Consider the following 20,508-nt stretch of genomic DNA (forward strand, 5'->3'; position numbering starts at 1 on the left):
AAAGTAAAGCGATTGTAAAATTGCAAATTGTGATTGTAAAAAAAGACAAGTATACTCTTCTGCAAACAATTATGCAAGGCAGGATAGATGGTAGACGGGGTGTCGGGATAAAGAAGAAGTCGTGGCTAAGGAGTGTGAGAGACTGGACGAATATGAGTGTGCCACAATTGTTCCACATAGCAAAATATAGAGAAGCATTTAAAGTAGTGGTCGCCAACCTCCGTTAGGAGTAGGCATGAAAAGAAGAAGAAAGCGATTGTAGTTTTCGTAAGATTAGAGACTAGTGTTAACAAGTTACGACATGTCTAACCTGAGACGTGCAAATTTTCACATATAAGAACCGTCATTATTTATGAGACAACCTCTGAAAAAAAAAATGGAAAAAGTTTTATTTATATGACTTTTAAACTGATATATCTGTCAGATTTAAGTAAAATTTTGACAGATTACGTTAGAAGTATGTAGCGAAAGCGTTGATAACCTCTGTGAGTCCGTCAGTCAAACCGCCCTAGTATGAATTATGAGGACGTCACAGTATATTAGAATGCGGCGAAAATATATTAATCACTTGTTTTTTAAGTAGACATAAAGAATTTAATCAGTTTATTTAGCAGAATTTGTATACATATATACGTACTAATGCACAATGTATTTATTCAGTTAATATCATCTGCTATCAAAAAAACGCCCCTTGTATCATAACAAACCGATTGACAAATATACTAAAACAGAGCTTTCTAAATTTATTTCCTCGTTGATCACATTCAAAATATTACTGACTTTGATAGATTTTAACAATATTACCAGAAATCGTCATCAAATATGAATATGTTCTTCCCTGGATCTCTGGGAATTGACCTGGAGCACTTTAGGAATAAGTGTACTGTATAATTAAAATATACGAACATTTATGCTTTTTGAATTCAAAAAAGGCATGTGGTGGTGTTACAACAAAAGATAGTTGTGAGAAATTCAAGAAAAAATCTTTTCCGCTTTTTATATTATTTTGTTATATTTCATATTGAAACTTCGCACTATCACGTGGTCAGTTTTTGCAAAGCAACCAACGGGAATATTTTCCAATGTGCCTAGTACAAAAATGATATTTTGAATATTCTAATTCTATAAAATACTATTGTTTATTTGTATACAAATTTTCATTATAATCGATTTTCTATTTCTGATCACAATTTAGTAGGTTTCATGTTATGCAAGGTTGGGTAACTTCATATTGTTAGAAGCTTGTCCATTGACTTAGACCGTGAAGCTGGTCCTGTTTTATTATGGTAATAGAACCTAAAGTTTGACGAATGCGCTTATATTTCCTGGACTATCTTCATGAAGCTTCATTCCTTTGTATTTTTTATAGGCTATTTAAATTATGTTGTGATCGTTTTTATAGAGACAATTTCTTGTTTACATTCTAGGCAACAAATTATCTAGACATCCGATGGATATATATAAATAAGCGATAGTTTAGCAGTCAAAGTCAGTAATTAATTTGATGTTATAGTGAACACATCGGGAGAATGGAAAGTAAACCAAAAATTTGAATAAAGTATATACGAGGATATATTGAAAAATTTTTAGCCTACTAACCCAACAAAATTTCAATGTCAAAATATTTTATTACTCAACATATTCTCCTCTTAATTGGATACATTTATTACAGTGAACCTGCAACGTATCTAGACCTTTCAAAAAAAAACGTTTCTTCTTGCTCTGCAAACTAGAACTCCACAGCTTTTATTACCTCCTCTTTGGTAGAAAATTCACGACCTTTTATACTTTTTTTCAGATGAGAAAAGAAATGATAGTCAGAAGGAGCCAAATCTACTGAATAAGGGAGGTGTTCTAACCCTAAATCACGAATTATTTGCATGCCAACACGAGATTTGTGTGCAGGGGCATTGTCCTGCAAAAACAAAACACTTTTGGTTAGCTTTCCGTGTCTTTTCTCTTTCATTTTTTCCCGTAGAGTGGCCAGTAATGTCGAATAGTAATCTACAGTTATTGTTCTACCCTTATCCAAAAAATAAATCATGATTACTCCATGGCAATCCCAAAAAACTGGAGCAAGAACTTTTCCAGCAGATTTTTGGATACGAAACTTCTTAGGTCTTGGAGAACCAGAGTTTCGCCATTCCATCGATTATGGCTTCGTTTCTGGATCGTAGAAATGTACCCAAGTCTCATCCATAGTAAGAATTCGATTTAAGAAGTCTACATCGAGTACCTTGCACGCTTTTGATCAGCATCCAAACATTTGAGGATCCATTTTGCAGCAATTTGTCTCATGTCCAAATTGACGTGAACTATATGATAAACGCGTTCGTATAAAATATTCAGTTCTTCAGATAACCGTTTTAGCCCAATTCGACGGTCTGATAAAATCATGTCATGAACTGCATCGATATTTTCGGGAACTGACACAGAAACTGGCCCTTCCTGTCGGTCACCATCTTCAATGGAAAATTTACTCCTTTTGAAGCTTGCAGTCCAATTTTTCACGGATGCATTCGAAGGACATTGATCACCAAGGTTATTAAGAATATTTTCGTAAATTTACTTACCCCTTAACCCTTTTAAATACAGGTACTTGATAATGGCTCGATACTCCAATTTTTCGATTTCCACAATTTCGGTGGACATCTTTTCTCTATTAATTTATTGGTTTACTTTTTTGAAGTCAAACTTTACACTGACACCTCTAATAAGTTATTGTTCGTTGCTATGGTAACGCAATATTTTGTTTATGCATGGAACTGGTGTAGGCTAACTAGATATCAATACATCCTCGTAAGTGCTTGGTGATAAGTTGTGCATAGTTTAGTGAATGGTTAAATGTCTATGGATAATTTATAGTTTAGTGTATAGATAAATTCTCTAAGTAAGATACAACTTGTGTATAAAACTCTTTAAATAAGTAAGAAGAATATTACATGATAATAATACTGAGTTGAGAGCGCTGCTAACAGATTCTTCTGGCACATGAGTAGTCTGTTCTGTGTAAGATTCAATGAAATTACTGGTTAAACTCATAATAATTTAAAATACATTTACTAGTGGTTGCTTTTAAAGCGTAATAGAATTTACGAAAAGATTAACAGGCATTTTGACATTTATATCAGTGTAATCTGGTACATCATCTCTCGATTATTTTCTGTGAGGTCACGTAAAGTCACTGGTTTGTGATGGAAAATGACGAGATGAAAACCAATATTATTCGTTACATGCCAGTAATAAAGCTCAAAAATCATTTACAAATTTTGAGCCTTGCATTGATCTTTCCATTAAAAATGTTATGAATTAAAATTTCATTTTTAACAATTTAAAAGATGTATTACGGAATTTGACATGAATGACAAACAAATGAGGGGAATTTGTTTTTTTGTTTCTGATTCATGTGAGAATATCGATATCAATGAAGTAAACAAAACAAAACGATTTGTTTAATGTATCTTATTCTGGGCTACTGTTATCGGATATTGTTTTTTAATATTTCGTACCTCAAACAGACATGTAATATTTTTTCTAAATAAAAATATAGTTGAAAAATTATACCTTTAGCTTGCCGCCTCCTTTTGCAATCAAAGTCAAGTCGTCTACCTTGTAATTTTTTCCGATGGTGCTGAGAAGAAAACAATATATTAGGTTAACGGCAACAGGTGGAAAAATCCTTCGCTTTTATCCTTAACGACAGCAACATTCACCCTTTTAGAGACCCCATTTTCCCCGTTAAAATTACCAGTACTTTATTTTATGTACTTTTGAAACTAATAAAACTTTTGATGTAATGTTGAGAATTAACATAAGAAATTTGTCTATAGATTTAATACTAGAAATTCTAATTCAGCTAACTTACCATTACTTCTTTCAAGTCTTTAGTCTGTAGATGGTGTAGAGGTTCCAAAAAGTTTTGTTTAATATTATCGTCGAGTGAGTATTTAACATCCGCCATTTGCTTCAGGGCCTCACCCATTTCGATTAAGGCTAGTCCAAAAGGACTATCGTCTCCTAATTTCTTACCATAGGTTAGCATACAGTCTCCTAGTACCCCCTCTGGTTGGGGATAAGTATTAGATTTTGCTTGACCGCTAAGTTTACTTATACCTTTAACTGCAGCCATCTTGGCTCGTGCTGTAGGGTTAGGCTGTAGGAACTCTTTTGTTTTAACCTGCAGTTCTTCTACAAGTTCTACCGTGACGTCTGTTTTCTACAAAGAAAAGTAAGCAAATAAATTGTAATTCCAACCAACATTGAAGCAAAATTTTATAGGTTGTTAGGAAAAAAAACTACACTTAATCATATATGAGTTCAAGTGAGTGAGATAAGAAAAATTAGATTGACATTGACACATATTAAAGAATAAAAAATACCCCAATATCTGAAAACCAAAGTCTAACCAATTAATACGGTTGCTAAACATAGAAGATCACAAAGGTAAACATCGATAAAATAAAGATCTAACCAAAGGACGTTAAACAGACAGGAAAAGAAGCGACTGGATCCGTAACAAAATAAATTTAAGAGATATGTAGATAGGATGAAAAAATAAAAGGGAAATTTGCAGGACATACCTTGAAATGAAAAAATGACTCATAGAATAAGACCTTGGGAGTATAAGACGCAAAGAGAAAAATCCCAAATTGTTGGCGATTTTAAAAATATCTTCTTGTTCTTTTTATAGGGCATCGAAAACGTATTTATTATCCATTTATCCATTTCCTCCATATTTTCTTGTCCTGTGCAAGTATCAACATTTGAATTATTGCCTGTTGCCTTTATTTCCTATATCTGCTATTTGATCGTTCCTTGTTTTTATTGGTGTGTCCCTTTTCCTTCTTCATATAGTTCTTGCTTCTCAAATTCGTTTTGCTAATCTTGGTCTATCCTTATCAAATGTCCAAACCAGTTTAAGATTCTCTTATTTATTTTGTCTTTAATTATTCCTTGTTTTAAGTTATTTCTTATAATTTCATTTCTTATTCTATCAATCCTAGTTTTTCCTTCTATTTTCCTCAGGTATTTCATATCGATTGCGTTTACTCTACTATTCTATTGTCAGTAACCCACCATGAACTTCCATATCGTCGGTTAAGTCGCAAACCTCGTAACTCCGTAGCAGCAAATTTTACAGTAGAAACTTAACGATGAAAAAAATTGAATGAAGACTTGTTTTTTTAATGGATAGAAATAGAGGCCATATATTAAATTTCGAGAAAATAGTTGAAGAAAAACAGTACAAGTAAATTAACACGGATTGAGGTTAGCTTTAAACAAAATGAGGCTCTGTGAATGAGTCTTTCATATCTCTTTCTTATTGAAAACCGTTTTATTCAATGCATGGTATATATTTGTTACTTTTTATTCTATTTGTAAGCTCTGCTTCTATTTTGCTCTGTTGTTACTGTTCCAAGATATTCAGAAATTGTGACTTGTTCCATTTGTTCTTCTTATTATTGTTTAGTATTTCTCTATGTCATTTTCCATTTGAAATTTTTCTATCTCTTCTACCCAAATTTTTGTTAGTGATTCCATTTTTATGTGATTTTCTGCCATAATTACGATGTCGTCTGCACATAATCTAAAAAGTTCGTAGGACAAAAATGGACGTAATTCTCCCAAGATAAAAAGGCGTAGATTCCTATGTCCTAGAATTGTAAAATTGACGTCTGAGACTTATAAGATAGATAGAGAAGTGAGGATCATATGGATGAATAAATAATTTTTCTAACAAATAAATTGTAAATATGTAAATAGAGTGTAATTATTTTCTAGTAAAGAAAAATGTGCTTACCCTTTCCATATCCATAAAATCCAAATCCAGTTTCGTACCTTCCGCTCCTCCCATTTTTTCCGTGACATACTGAAACAATAATACAGTTGATACGAAACGTCCGTATTTTTATTGTATTTTAAGAGTACTTCCTAATAGAAAGTTGGTTCAATAAAATTAACAACCAGCGATTACGCCTTTATTAACGACCATTATGAGAAAAAATATGTTTCCCTTATTTTAATAAATTTGATTAGGTAATTAGACACAGGTTAGATTCAAACTTAAAAAATATTAAATTAGTTGTATTGTAACATATCAATAAGGCCGCTCGAACGGCATGTAACATGATAATCATCAACCCCTAAAAAGCATGATGTGGGTTTTAAATAGTGTAAGCTTTTTTATCCAAATTAATGACAATATAAATTCTAAATTAAAAATAGTCTTTTGTATTGTTATAGCTAATGCTCGACTGTCGGTTTTCTATACGATTTAACTAACAGCTTGTTATATGTTGTCTTGATTTGCTGATTTTATTTTAAAATTTTCTTTAGAATTAAAATGTTTTGTAGAAAATGATAGTCATCATAATGATGTACATTCTATTTAGAATTGTAGTCGCTCAAATTGAGCTTTATTAACTTTCTATTTTGTGGGAGATCAGGCCACATTTTATTACTACTTATTTACAGTTAAATACATTTTTTGCGGCGTCGACTATTCTCAATTTCATTTTGTTGTGTATCTGTTTATTCCAGTCACATACTTCTAGACTTTACATATCTTGTACAATCTGATCGCTCCATCTATTTTTTAGTCTTCCTGGCAATGTTTTCTTGTTCGTTCTCTATTCTATAATTTTCCTTATCTCCTGTCGCTTTTCCATTCTTTTAATAAAGTCGGATCGGTGGAAGTCTTCTATCACACGACTCAATATACGATTTATCAAACACTTATTTTACACATACTATATTCTTCTATCAAAAGAAATCAGACATGATAATCTTAAATCGATTGTGTTCTCTTAAAGACCAACTACAAGACATACGTAATAATTTCTGTCAATTGACGGTCATCGTAAAAAGAGACAACGATATAATTGACGTAACATGAATAACTGACTGTACTAAAAGTTGAATTTGACGTGAGCTTTGTTTACTGTGTTGTTTTTAGGGAATTATTGGATTTCCCTTGTATTTATTGTTGAAATCAGTTCTTTTAAGAACTTATTTGACTTTTTATTGAATTTTACATCGGTAAGTACAAATATATCATCAGATTGTAAACTTTTGACCTTTTATAATCCCTATAACGCCGTGTGACGGGAAGTTTACAATGCTTATGTTAGTGGTAAATAGTGTTTATAATTTTGTACAATTCGTAAATTTTTCAAAAAAATGGAAAACAGCTTAATTCACGAGTACAGGAGTTTGTTATAAATTTGATTGAATTTTTTGAGATGGAGAAAAGCAACAGCGGGTCTTTTCAACCTTTCAGCTGTTTAGTTGGTATTGTAATAAAGTCAACATCTATTACGAGAATGGTCCCTCAAGTACCTGCCCTGACCTAGAGATGGCTGTAGTTGCCTGAAAATTACCACTGTAGAGTACACAATCTATATAGTACACGTTTCAAGTTTGAAGACGCCATTTGAAAAAATGGCAAAATGGTATTTTGAGGAATTTGACGATTCTTATTATGAAAAGGGTATGGAGCTAAAAGAATTTTAGATAGTTGAAACTGCTCCGAAAAGTAAAAAGGTTATATTCCCTTAAAAAAGGAAGGAAAATAATCAAATTTTCAGAACACCACTCAGTCTGACACCTCAATTAATACTAAAAACAGAGGATGTACCCAAGAGAATCAAAATAATATAAAATATATATATATATATATATATATATATATATATATATATATATATATAATAAAACAATACCGTCCAATGTTCTTAACCATTGGATTAAAGTCAATAAAATTTTTAAATAAACTTAAGGAAAATTAGGATTCCACATCATAGTGCATGCAGTATTATCTAAACAGTGTGATTTTTCACCAGTTGCTTAGAGTGTGGTATCTGAAATTCTTAGAAAACTGCTAGTTTAATGAAGTATAAGTATACAGATCAGATAATTTTAAACTTTTTATTTTTTACATGATACTGTCAAAACCATAAATGACGAACTGAAGAATAAGGAAATTCTTTCCATTGGAAGTATCTCTTTATCGGTGTTATTGAAAATTTGGAATTTAAATATAAAAAGGATGACAACAAAAGGGCTTTAGTAGAACGAACGAATATTGCTAGCCAACGAGCATCTTTTTTTCGAAAATATAGAGAAAATCGTGATAGTGTATTTTCAAATTATATTTGTAGATGAAACATGGATATAAGCCAAAGGAAAGAAATTAAGTTCTTGGCAAGACAATAATGTTAAAAGTGTACCTAAAAAAGGAGGTTACGATAAAGTAAAATATTTACAAAGTGGATTGCGTCACAGTTATTTCCTAATTTAGAAGAACTGTCATTAATAGTAATGGACAATGCGCAGAAAAGCAACCTTCGTCAAAAAAATATCAAATTATCACTTAATTATCCCACCACTCCTGATGGGATCCATTAGGATCTGTTAATCATATAGTTAAGTGATATATAGTGTCCCTTATTTCATCCTCCATTGACTTATCGTCTCGGAATACCTAATTGTTGTCTACTTACTTTATTTTATATTGATGTGACTCTATAAGACTATAAATATCAATTTTAATAATTAATTACAGCTTTTGTATTCGATAACATTTAGTATATAAAGCAGCTTGTACATGGTTACTGGGTTCTTAATAGTTTGACATTCGTCGAGTACGCTAGTCGGATTGTTGAAACCAAGTTTAATTAACTATTTTTTTGCTTAAGAAATAGTTTTTACAAAGTTGTGAATGAGTTATTCAGCTACTTAGTTAAAAGCCAACAATGTTGAGTTTAATGAAATTGCTAAAATGTACCGGAAAGAAAATGTATGTTATTGATGAATTGTTTCGAAAACATGATCATAAAGTCTTAAGGCTTTCACCCCACCATTACGAATTTAATGCCATTGAACTTATTTGGGCTAACTTCAAGACATATTGTAATAAGTGTATTCGTAGAGACGGATACGGTGATTAGAGGGTCTTGAGTATGTGTAAAGAGGTATTGGAAAAGTGTAGTGCTAATGTTTGAGATAATTTTGTTAATTATTGGTTTTTTCGAAGAGGTTTGCCAAATATGTTAATCTTAACCATATAAATAAAATACAAATGATTAAAAAAAGTTAAATTTCTTTTTCAACTACCAATTCGTGAAGTTTTGATTTGATTCAGATGAATATTGGTGCTAACGTATTAGTCACGTGATGGAAGACTTCCGCCGGTCCGACTTTATGTCCGTACCAATGAATTTTTTGTTTGCTTTGATTATGTTAACTATATCCTAATTTTCTAATACATTCTTAATTTCATAGTTCATAAGTCCTCTATTCCCATTATTTTCAACTTTCACTGGTCCATGAATTTTCCTAATTATTCTCCTCTCATATATCCTTAATTGTTATTCTTCCATATTTGTTAGTCTCAAAGTTTCCACGGCGTATGTAAGTAAATTTTTCATGACTGCAATTTATTTTTTTTTGTACACTCATTCACAGTTTTCGAATAACACAAAAAGCTCATCTTATGACGCTATTAGTTTTTGACTAGATACTTCATTGGAATAATAAACACTATACAATAACTAAAATACAGTGTACAATATTAATTATAAATACGAAAATAGATGCAATTGGAACCACAAAGATGCAATTCTGCAGAATCATCAGTTCAATGAAATAATTGTTGAATCAGCAACTTATATTTGTTAATTGCATTACCACGTATGTATGAATCATGAGTTAATGAATTGAAACTAGTGACTTTTAATGAATAGGAATTTTTAATTTTTCAACATCTTCGGGATTGAAATCAGGGGATCTTGAAGGCCATGAAATAGATCAAGAGAGAGAGAGAGAGAGAAATGCTTTATTGTCAAAATATTATTACAATTTGTAGACAAAAGCTTGTAAACTTGTAGAACCTCCACGTCTTATCCACCTATTGCCATAAACATTACTTAGATATTGTTTTACAACCAGTAAAAAGTGGGAGAATACCCTATCATGCTGAAAATATATACCTTGAATAACAACGTTCGCGTTGGCAAGCAAATTCGGAAAATATTTTGTAGAAAGTCCAAATAGACCTATCCTCTTCAAATATCATCAAAAAAGTGAGGATCTACTAATTGGTCATTTATGACGCCAATTCACACGTTAACTGCAAACCTTAACTGGAAACGACATTCTCGAATATCATGAGGATTTTCCTCTGCTCACACATGTGCCTTACGAAAATTATTTATCCCGTCTTTTGTAAATTAGGCTTCATCTGTAAATGTTGTCCTGTAAAGCGTTGGTCGCTAATTGTTGATTCATCTACAAAATTCCAACCTATGGATTTCATGTCATGGTCCTGCGCTCCATCTAGATGTCGTTCGGTTCTTCCACTAGAAAAAGTGCCATTTTCTCGCAAATAATTCAATGTTGGATGACTAGGAGTTTGACGATCAGGAAATCTCTTATGATATTCTCTAGCAGCAGTTCTACCTTTACCATTACAGAGCCCATAGAAAAAAGTTTCGCATATGTGGTCAAAAACTGATGTAGCATTTTGAATGAAAGTAACAAAAGCTCTACCAAAGCTAACACAATAGTACATAACGTAAATACACACAGAAGAAATATGTATTCTTAAGCCACTTCTTAAGGTCCACACAGGTCGGATATGAAAATGCCAGAGGCTGAAAAACCTTATAACGTGCGCGCGTGAAACCTTTTGTAACGTGGGGTTTAAACCTCAAATAAGAGCAGTGTAATAGTGCAAGAAATTTTGTAGGCCCGAAAACCCTCCTAAGAAATGATCGAAAGTAAACCTTTTTATTAGGCTTTTGGTGTTTCAACTAAGAGCGGTGTTATAGCGCCAGAAGTTTTGCAGGCCGGAAAACCCCTGAAAAAAATTGAAGAAAATCGGCGTATATTTGGAATGAAAATTTTTCTTATTCTGAAATGACACGCACCCTATCGACTCTGATTTTTGTAGTCAGCTCTGGGACTATCATTAACATTAAAAAAATATTATACAGAGTGCAATATTCAATACGAATCATTTCATTAATTTTTACAAAGCCGTTCCTGGAATGTATAAGTTTAGTTAATACCAGTCGAATGTTTGATAGTAGTGTACTGCATCATGAAAAAATTGAAATGAGCTGTGTAACTACTATAGCCAATTAAAGTTTATGGTCAATTTCACAAATTAATAAGTTCCTCGAGACTCACCCTGTATATAGCAATTTTTCTAGTATTCTTAACGTTAAAACACCGTTTCAAATATTTTTGTTGTGAATAAATTTAAATTTGTTCAGTTCCGAACTTACCATGACACAACAAGAATTTAATTCGAAAGAGAAAATGTATTGACTTTTTAAAAGAATCAAAACAAATTGAAAATCCTAATAAACGAGGCAATTTGTTAAAACATCTGTTTCACAATCATTCTTAAAGAAGAGAAAATCGACCTTTACAAATATTTACTATTGACTTGTTCCACGGAGATCGTATCCTGATTGTCCAATGCTCCATTTTATTTTCATGTCATGTGGAAAAATGGGAATTTTATTTTTTCTAAAGACATGATGTTATAAAAGTAAACTTGAATTTAGAGTATACCTTTCAAAACTATTATTTTATTATGCAACTTTTTTATATAAAAAGGCTAAATATACCAGCTATCCCACAAGTATTAGAGAATATTCTAGGTACAGCTTTGATTGATTGATGTTATAATTTATTGAGAGCAGAATCTAGTCAACTCAACCTAATTGATAGTGAAACCGGACATCCACAATACTGGAGCATTGTTTGATAACATCGTGCGATTTGTTTGAACTTTCAAGGTGGACACACAAGATACCGAGCAGCCGTATAGGGTAAAAGTGGGATAGACACTACACTTTTTGAAAAAAAAAATTGTCACAACTCTATTAACTCTATTTCAATTGAAACAAAACGAACAAAAATAAACTATCTAGTCTACTTTTTTTATTGTTTTGTTTGCTCAAAAACTTTACGCAGCGGAAATCATCACCACTATCGATAAGACCTCATCATCAGTGGTCCGATATCAGAAACAGTTAACTCAGAGCTTGAAGTACTAGGCTGCGGTTCATGGCTCTGTTCTTTGCCCCAAGTTCCAAAGAAATCGTTGTTTAGCTATGTCTGGAATATGTTCGGAAATTCTTTGACAGCTACAGCCATCCCATATACTCGATTTTCTAAAAGGAGTGGGATTGATGGATCAGCTATAAACACTGGGTTCCCCAATATCGCAGCAAGAAAGAGGGGTACAATAGATCTTTTGGGTCGCAGTGTATATGATACCTCAATAGATACATACATACAAGCCAGATTTTGATATCGTCTTTGAGATTACTTGGAGAACAAATTTCATATATTATACTTGACATTATTCACAAAATGACATGAATATTTGCATTAGTTTTTCTTTTACCGAATTCAGAAGTCTTATATTAGAATTCAAGCATTTCTTTTTTTCGTTTCAATAAACTAATATCCAGCATATTTATGAGAGTGAGTAATAATTTATGAATTTTTCCTTATTTTATATTCCAAAGAAAAACTTTCCAGAATATAACTAATTAAATGAAAATAGCGAGCAGAGATATACAAACAGTACAACTACTTTAATCAAGGAGTCATATTAATTAGAAATCTCCTAAGCAACGACCTACACTGGGAGATACATGAAACTTTGCAATACTGTGAACATGGAGTATTTGTAATATCATAATTATATTTTAGGGCGCATGTGACTAAAAAACTATTTCACACTTTAGAATTAATAATTAACTTTATTAATTTAATGTTAATTCTTAATTTTGACTGTATAAACCAAGCTTCAGGGTGGCTTTGAAAACCATGCTAAGCAGAATTGATACGAATGATTCAATTATGTTCAAGATATTCGTTTCATGGGTTTAAAATAACTTAAATAAAACTCTACTCTTCAATTTCATTGGTACAAGGTGTATCCAGAAAATAAGTTCCGTTTGGTTATATAAAAAACGTATACAGATAAAAGAAACACATTCATTTCAAGGAAATCTTCATAGAAGGTTGCTGTTTGTTTTTTCAACCATGTGGTAACATGTTTGTGATCATCGTTGAAGGATTGACCACCAAGGAAAAATTTTAGGTGTATGAAGTCGTTAGGAGCGAGGTTTGGAATGGGACTTTTACAACTTTTTTCCGATGTAGAACTGCCAACTTAAGATCACTACTAACAAATAAATTTTGCTTGACCTGTGACCTCACTCGTATACAAGGTTGCTTATAAGTAGGAATAAAAACATATCTAATGAATTTATTCCGAGTTACATCCTCAATGAAAGCGGAGTGTGATACCTATAGTATTTTTATTTGTTTCAAAAATACCTTTGTATAATTTCAATCATTTTATTCTTTATTAGTTTCCTTTTGACTCCTGCCTTGACATGTAGTGTCCTTTTTCATGTCATGTACATAGTACATATAGTTACCTCAATGTTAATTTTAAATAAAAGGAAATTTTTACTGAAGTCTTTCAAATTTGCGAAAATTAATAAGATTTTTCTTTTTTTTTCTGGTAACACAATTCATGACTAGCCATTTCGTCGACTTTCACACTTCATTTTGCTTAACAACATCGCTAACAAGGTTCCATTCGAGTTAGTCCCTTGGGATTTACAAATGTCACGAACAAACTCGCGAGCACCTACACTTGAATAGCGTTACAATTTTGAGATTAATGAGGACGATGTTTATTACAATAAAACAATTAGGAAGTAAATGGAATTCTCAGCATCACTGACTCATTTAATTTAACGGTTATGAATATGTTCCAGGAACGTATCGAAAAATGAATAATAAGATTCGGATTTCGTGAAACGCAATTGCCAATTAGTAACGAAAAAATCAACAACTGAATAGACAGTACAATACTTAAAGTTAATTTCTATAAATCTATAGTTTAATTAGGAAAGAAAGTAATAATAGCCAAATACGAGGATATATCGAAAAATTCTTAGCCTACTATAGAACCAAACAAAATTTCAATGTCAAAATATTTTATTACTCAACATATTCTCCTCTTAATTAGATACATTTATTACAGCGAAACTGCAACGTCTCTAGACCTATCAAAAAAAAATGTTTCTTCTTGCTCTGCAAACCAGACCTCCACAGATTTTATTGTTGGAAGAAAATTTACGACCTTTTAAACTTTTTTCCAGTTGAGGAAAGAGATGATAGTCGGACGGAGCCAAATCTGGTGAATAAGGGAAGTGTTCTAGTAATTCAAACCCTAAATCACGAATTTTTTGCATGACAACATGAGATTTATGTGCAATGGCGTTGGCCTGCAAAAACAAAACACCTTTGGATAGCTTTCCGCATCTTTTCTCTCTAATTTTTCCCGTAGAGTGGTCAGTAATGTCGAATAGTAATCTCCAGATATTGTTCTACCCTTATCAATCGTGATTACTTCATGGCAATCCCAAACAAGAAGCAAGAACTTTTCCATCAGATTTTGGACACGAAACTTCTTAGGTCTTGGAGAACCAGAGTGTAGCCATTCCATCTATTGTTGCTTTGTTTCTGGATCGTAGAAATGTGCATAAGTCTCATCCATAGTAACAATTCGGTTTAAGAAGTCTACATCGTTTTCAAATCGAGCACAGATCGAACGCGATGCTTCTACCCTTGCACGCTTTTGGTCAACATTCAAACATTTGGGGATCCATTTGGAGCAATTTTTCTCATGTCCAAATTGACGTGAACTATATGATGAACGCATTCTTATGAAATATTCAGTTCTTCAGATAACCGTTTTAGCCCAATTCGACGGTCTGATAAAATTATGTCATGAACTGCATCGATATGATCGGGAACTGACACAGAAACTGGCCTTCCCGATCGGTCATCATCTTCAATGGAAAATTTACCTTTTTTGAAGCTTGCAGTCCAATTTTCCACGGTCGCATATGAAAAAAATTGATCACCATGGGTATTAAGCATATCTTCGTAAATCTGATTACCTCTTAACCTTTTTAAATACATGTACTTGATGATGGCTCGATACTCCAATTTTCCGATTTTCACAATTTCGGTGGACATCTTTTTTCTTTTAATTCATTGCGTAACTCTGGTTCACTTTTTTGACGTCACTCTTCAGATTGACACGTCTAATAAGTTATTGTTCGTTGCTATGGTAACGCAATATTTTGTTTAAACATGGAACTGTTCTAGGCTAACTAGGTATCAATACATTTTCGTACGTCCCAATTTCCCACATATAGGTTTTGCGTCCAGGAGCTCTTAACCCGTAAAAATCTTTATGCACGCGTCAGTGACAAGTCTTACAAGCCTTACAAAAAGTTTCAGTTAGCTGCTTCGATCCTTTTTATTATAGTAATGCTCGAATGACCACTCGAAATATGTCTCAAATTCGCTCTGGTATACCATTTTTGACTTTTGAAGAAGAGTTAACACCAAGACAAATCAAAAACAGAATGGAGGTTGTTTACACTGACTTGTGGCCATTATTTTCAACAATTAAAACTTGCTCTAAGTTGTTTCGCTGGAGACGAGAATCATAAGAAGATAATTCACGTGCGGGAGTTCCTGTAATGGTGACTACTTCAGGAAACATGAAATTATTGAAATAAATTGTTCCAAATTGCAGCACATACTGGCATTTCCAAAATAAGTGTAGGATCCTACATGAACATTTAAATATGATACCAATTACTGCAAGATGGGTGTCTCGGATTCTCAGTGCAAAAGTAGCGTCGAGTAGAATGTTGTGATCGATTTTTAGAGCTTTGCCGCGAGAACCAAGAAAGTGTAATACGATCAATTGTACACATCCAAAAGAGTGGCATCGGGAAGGAGAGCCCATGCCAAAAAAGCAAAGGTCACGAAAAGCACCAAACAAGTGATGGCTACAATATATTAGGACTGCGAAGGTATCCCTTTGACTTTAGAGAATCAAATACAACCATTAACGCGGTATAATAGTTTGACGTACTACATCAAGAAATTATCGAATAAAGGCTCGGCAAAATCAGCCGAGGTGTGCACTCACTTCAAGACAATGCTCCAGACCACATTGCTTTGGTTTCTAAGGCTAATATACACGAATGTACCTTCACAAAGTTAGAGTACTCACCATATACTCCTGATTTGGCTCCGTCCAACTGTTTTTGTCCACAAAGGTGAAGGCCAATGAAATTAAACATTTTGACTCTAAAGATGCATTATAGTTGTATAGTGGAATAGAAGCTTTAGTCAAACATTCTGAAAAGTGTGTGGACAGGTTAAGAGTTCATGGACTACAATATATATTTTGTGTTTGATAATTTGTGAAAAGACTCTTTGGAAATTGATTGAGATAGATATTCTTTAGAAACTTACGACATATTTTAGGTCGTGTATCGTGCTTTATCAGGTGTTAATATATTTTAAAGATAAAGAATTTAGTCGACAGTGGAGGTGAAAGTGAATGGTCCAGTGAAAACAAAAATGGTGTTCGTAATAGATTATAGTCAAGTAATGCATAATCAAGTTCGAAATATGATCAGAGCATACTGCTGGAACAAACCTATTAACAGGTCACGTTTTTATCATAGCTTTTCGTTTTAAAATTGAATAGTGAATTGCCTACGGCAATTTATCAGATCACTTACTTTGGAAACACGCTGTATGTACCAGCCGTGAAAGAAGATTGAAATTTGCTCAAGTATTGTATGAAAAAAATGTTCATAGCTCGATTTTACAACAATACCCTTTATTTTCCTTAAAGATTCGGTTAAAAATTCGGTAAAAATCCATCGTTTCTAACACAATTTGAGTGGGTCGACTTCATCAAGTGAATACCGCTTTGTCTTTTCATTTGTAGAAGCTCTTAGAAATCGATCAAATAAAAAGGTTTACTATGATGAAAGGTTTTGCATGTCGTGGAAAAGTATATTAACTTGGATTTTTTTAAAGATCAAGTTTGTAACGGCATCGTCTCTTTTAGAAATCCTATTCGAGAACAATATAAAATCCCTGTTTTATATTTTAGAGAAATATGTTGGTATTCTGGGACAAAATAGCCAATTTATGCTGAAACCTCCAAAATTGGAGCACAAACTTTTGCATTTTCAGTCATTAGAATAAATAATTGAACAAATTAAATATCTACCTGCCGAAGAAAAATTTTTTTAAACTTTTTCTCACATGTCTAGGCCAGTTTGAAGTCGATCTTCTTCAGTGAGTTTGTACTAATGAATATAGTTAACCATTTTGAGTGTTTTTAAGAATTTTTGTGTTATAAGTAGAAGTGATTTGGTTTTTCCAAAAATATAGAAACTACCCTTTCAGTTATGTAAATTGTGTGAATTAGTAAAAAAATTTTCTACTGTAATAGTGTTTATTCTTATGCCCAAAAATTAATATCGATGTAAAAAAAGCGTTTTTATTATTTTATGGTCTTTCAAAGTTTAGTCCTTATATTTAGAGCAACCCAAAATAAGACAAGAGCCGACCGAATTTTATTAGGAGGTGAATGGTTAAGTTCTGATCAAACCTTGGAAGTGATATGTGACTTCATTGCTAAATACAGTATGGGATGAAATGCAAGGGGGTTGTAACCAGGCGGTGAAGAGGATGAGATTTTGTGAATTTGACATCAAATTTGCAACCACCCCTAACCTAACTCTTGCTTCATGAAGTATGCACTACTTCATGCAAGAGTGTGGTTGTTGGGGGTGAAGGGGGTGAGTTTTTGTCAATTCAACATGGAATTTATAGTCAGGGACCCCTGAATTACTCAAATGTGAGATTTCAGATCAATAATTAGAATGTTTTATTTTGCCCCGCTTTTGGGCGATATGGTTCCACTGTGCTACGAGGAGTGCTGTACGTTGTTTTCCTGCGCACACCACATTCCATAAATGCTACATACTACTCTAATATTTTTGAAAACACACAAGAAGCCCGTTTATCTCGCGGAACGGGAGGATTACTCCAGCGCAAAAATCGATTCTTCTCCAGGATAACGCGTGCCTTCATATCGCGCGTCTTACTCATTATACAATACAGACTTGGGGTGGGAGATGCAGCTACCATATATTTGGATGACAGAAAGAAGAGTCCAGTTGGTCAAAAATTCAACACCTATGACGAGGTGGAGTAGTTGGGGTGCACAAGGCTGGCCGATTCACCCAAGGAATAATTCTTCGATATCAAAAGGCTTCCCAAGAGGTGGCAAAAATGTGTAAACAGTGAAGGGAATTATCTAGAAAATCTGTAAATTTCTTATTTCTTAGACGTTTTCATATGTTTATTGTTCTAAATATTCCAGATTTTATGTCTCTCCTGTTTTAAAATTATTTTTTTATTTTTTATAATTTTTGAAAGATAAAAATCAACGTTTCGACTATTGACACTGACAAATTGCGTATTTATATTAATAAATATTTTGATAAACAGAAGTCGAAATGTTTATCTTTCAAAAATTCTTAGAAAAAACTATTTTTAGAATAGAAGAGACGTAAAATCAAGAACATTTAGAAGTATATATATATATATATATATATATATATATATATATATATATATATATATATATATATTCCTCTTCCAACGAGGAGGTAATAAAAGCTGTGGAGGTCTGGTTTGCAGAGCAAGAAGAAACAATTTTTTTAAAGGTCTAGAGACGTTGCAGATTCGCTGTAATAAATGTATCCAATTAAGAGGAGAATATGTTGAGTTCTAAAATATTTTGACATTGAAATTTTGTTTGGTTCTATAGTAGGCTCACGCTCGCATAGATGACATCAAAAATAAAAACGTATCCATACGAATAGCCCGTTTTAAAATAAAAATCGACGGGTTTCAAGATTTTTCCTTAAAGTCGCCGGTTTACGAAATAACGAATTGATTCTTTCCATTTGCACCATACTGTATATATGTTCAGTTAAACCACGTGGTTACAAATCCTTTGTGGCAACTGCCATCGGAATCTCCAAAAAGTTTCTAAAATATTTCCAGTAAATAAAATAAAAAAACAAATCTACGACATGTTTTTCGAGATATACCTACTCTACCGCCATTGTGAAGTTATTCACGATTTTTTTTAACATAAACTGAACAGACATATAATGACATTATAATAAGTTACATAATTTTATGACCAAAAATTGAAGATTAAGTGGATAAAACATTTTAAACATGTTTTGTACATACATTGTACAATTAACCAAAACTTATGATGTAAGTATTTTTCATAGCGCAAAAAAATCATCAGCTTTACGTTTGAGCGCTGACACGCATAGTTCGTTTTGGAGTCGAAACCCCAAAGTTTCTTCAAATTTTCTTTAACTATTGCAAAAAACATTCAACTACGAGCCTATTCACAAAAAATTGTGATGTAAGTATTTTTTATAACTTCATTCATGGAGTTTACGTTAGAACGCTGACGAGCATCCAATAGTATCGGTTATCTGCTACAAAAAATGTTAGATATCCAAGGAAATTCCATACGGGATAGTGCTAACAGCCAAAATGCAAAAAATAATACAATTTAAAAAATACGCCGAGATCCAATCCAGATATTTTCGTATGAAAAATCTACCTATATTCTCAGTATCTTCTTCTCAAGAGATTTGGAAGACAGAATCTAAATATAATATTGCTCAAATTTACAATTAACCAGCATTTGGCTATACAATATCAAACATTTATAAAACCTTTTATCTGATAAATTTTTAGATATAATTACTGGAATTACAAAAACGATATCTACCGTAATGGTTATTAGAGTGCCGTGTTGTAAGAATAATTATATACCATGCCAACAAGTTCAGATACACGGAACTTGGTGTAATTGAGTTAAAAACCCGTAAATGGTGGTTTACCTAATGTTTGGAGACTCAATTTGTAAGCCTTTAATAGTTACAGAGTTATAAGATACAAATTATAGACTTATTTCATAACATAATGACAAACTTTAATGACGTTCGATCTCTCAAAACTTTTTTATTTGTTATATAGTAATATAAAAAAATCATGAGAGTAAAGAAAAGTAGAAAGGACTATAATAAAAGACCAATTTAATGTAATTATTTTTGAATAAAGAAAATGATAAAATCAACAGACCATTCTACTGACCGCAATATTGTTAATTTTTGTGTATAGAAACAGCTAGTAGATTTTGTCTAGATCTGCTTTTCGAAATATACTACATTTAGCACTTGGGACAATCTGGATATGATTATAACGCATAAAAACGAGTGTCTAACAGCCGTAGTAGTCAGTAAATAATTTAATGCCCCCCTTCTGGATAGACAAGTAAACCAAATGGTAAATTTAAATAAATTATATAAGTATTTGGTAGTGACTTAGTGAACAGTTAAGTCTAAGTGGATAATTTAGTGGATAGTGAATAGTTTAGTGTATTTCATTTTATTATGTAAATAAAACTATTTAAATAAATAAAGAGAGAGAAAGATAATCTTTATTGTCATCAGAAAATTTTTACAATTTTATAGACAA

At 32.4% G+C, this 20,508-nt stretch overlaps 1 protein-coding gene across 20 annotated transcripts in view; it reads right to left on the reverse strand.

The window, feature by feature from the left end:
• Positions 1 to 20,508, reverse strand: part of LOC130450706 (endophilin-A) — a 120,066-nt gene that overhangs the window by 32,297 nt on the left and 67,261 nt on the right. For 16 of the 20 annotated variants that reach the window (XR_008910609.1, XM_056789284.1, XM_056789285.1 and 13 more), the window contains exons 3-5: positions 5,801 to 5,869; positions 3,866 to 4,216; positions 3,565 to 3,631 (exon numbers count right to left, since the gene is read on the reverse strand). Coding sequence is in view for 19 of the 20 variants with exons in the window: in XM_056789284.1 (XP_056645262.1) it covers positions 3,565 to 3,631; positions 3,866 to 4,216; positions 5,801 to 5,869 (487 nt within the window). In the remaining variant the exon portion in view is untranslated. The remainder of the gene's footprint in view (positions 1 to 3,564; positions 3,632 to 3,865; positions 4,217 to 5,800; positions 5,870 to 20,508) is intronic. The other 4 variants (XM_056789278.1, XM_056789270.1, XM_056789274.1 and 1 more) reach the window with 1 other exon arrangement.

Source organism: Diorhabda sublineata, chromosome X (assembly GCF_026230105.1).
Source record: "Diorhabda sublineata isolate icDioSubl1.1 chromosome X, icDioSubl1.1, whole genome shotgun sequence".
NCBI classification, from domain to species: domain Eukaryota; kingdom Metazoa; phylum Arthropoda; class Insecta; order Coleoptera; family Chrysomelidae; genus Diorhabda; species Diorhabda sublineata.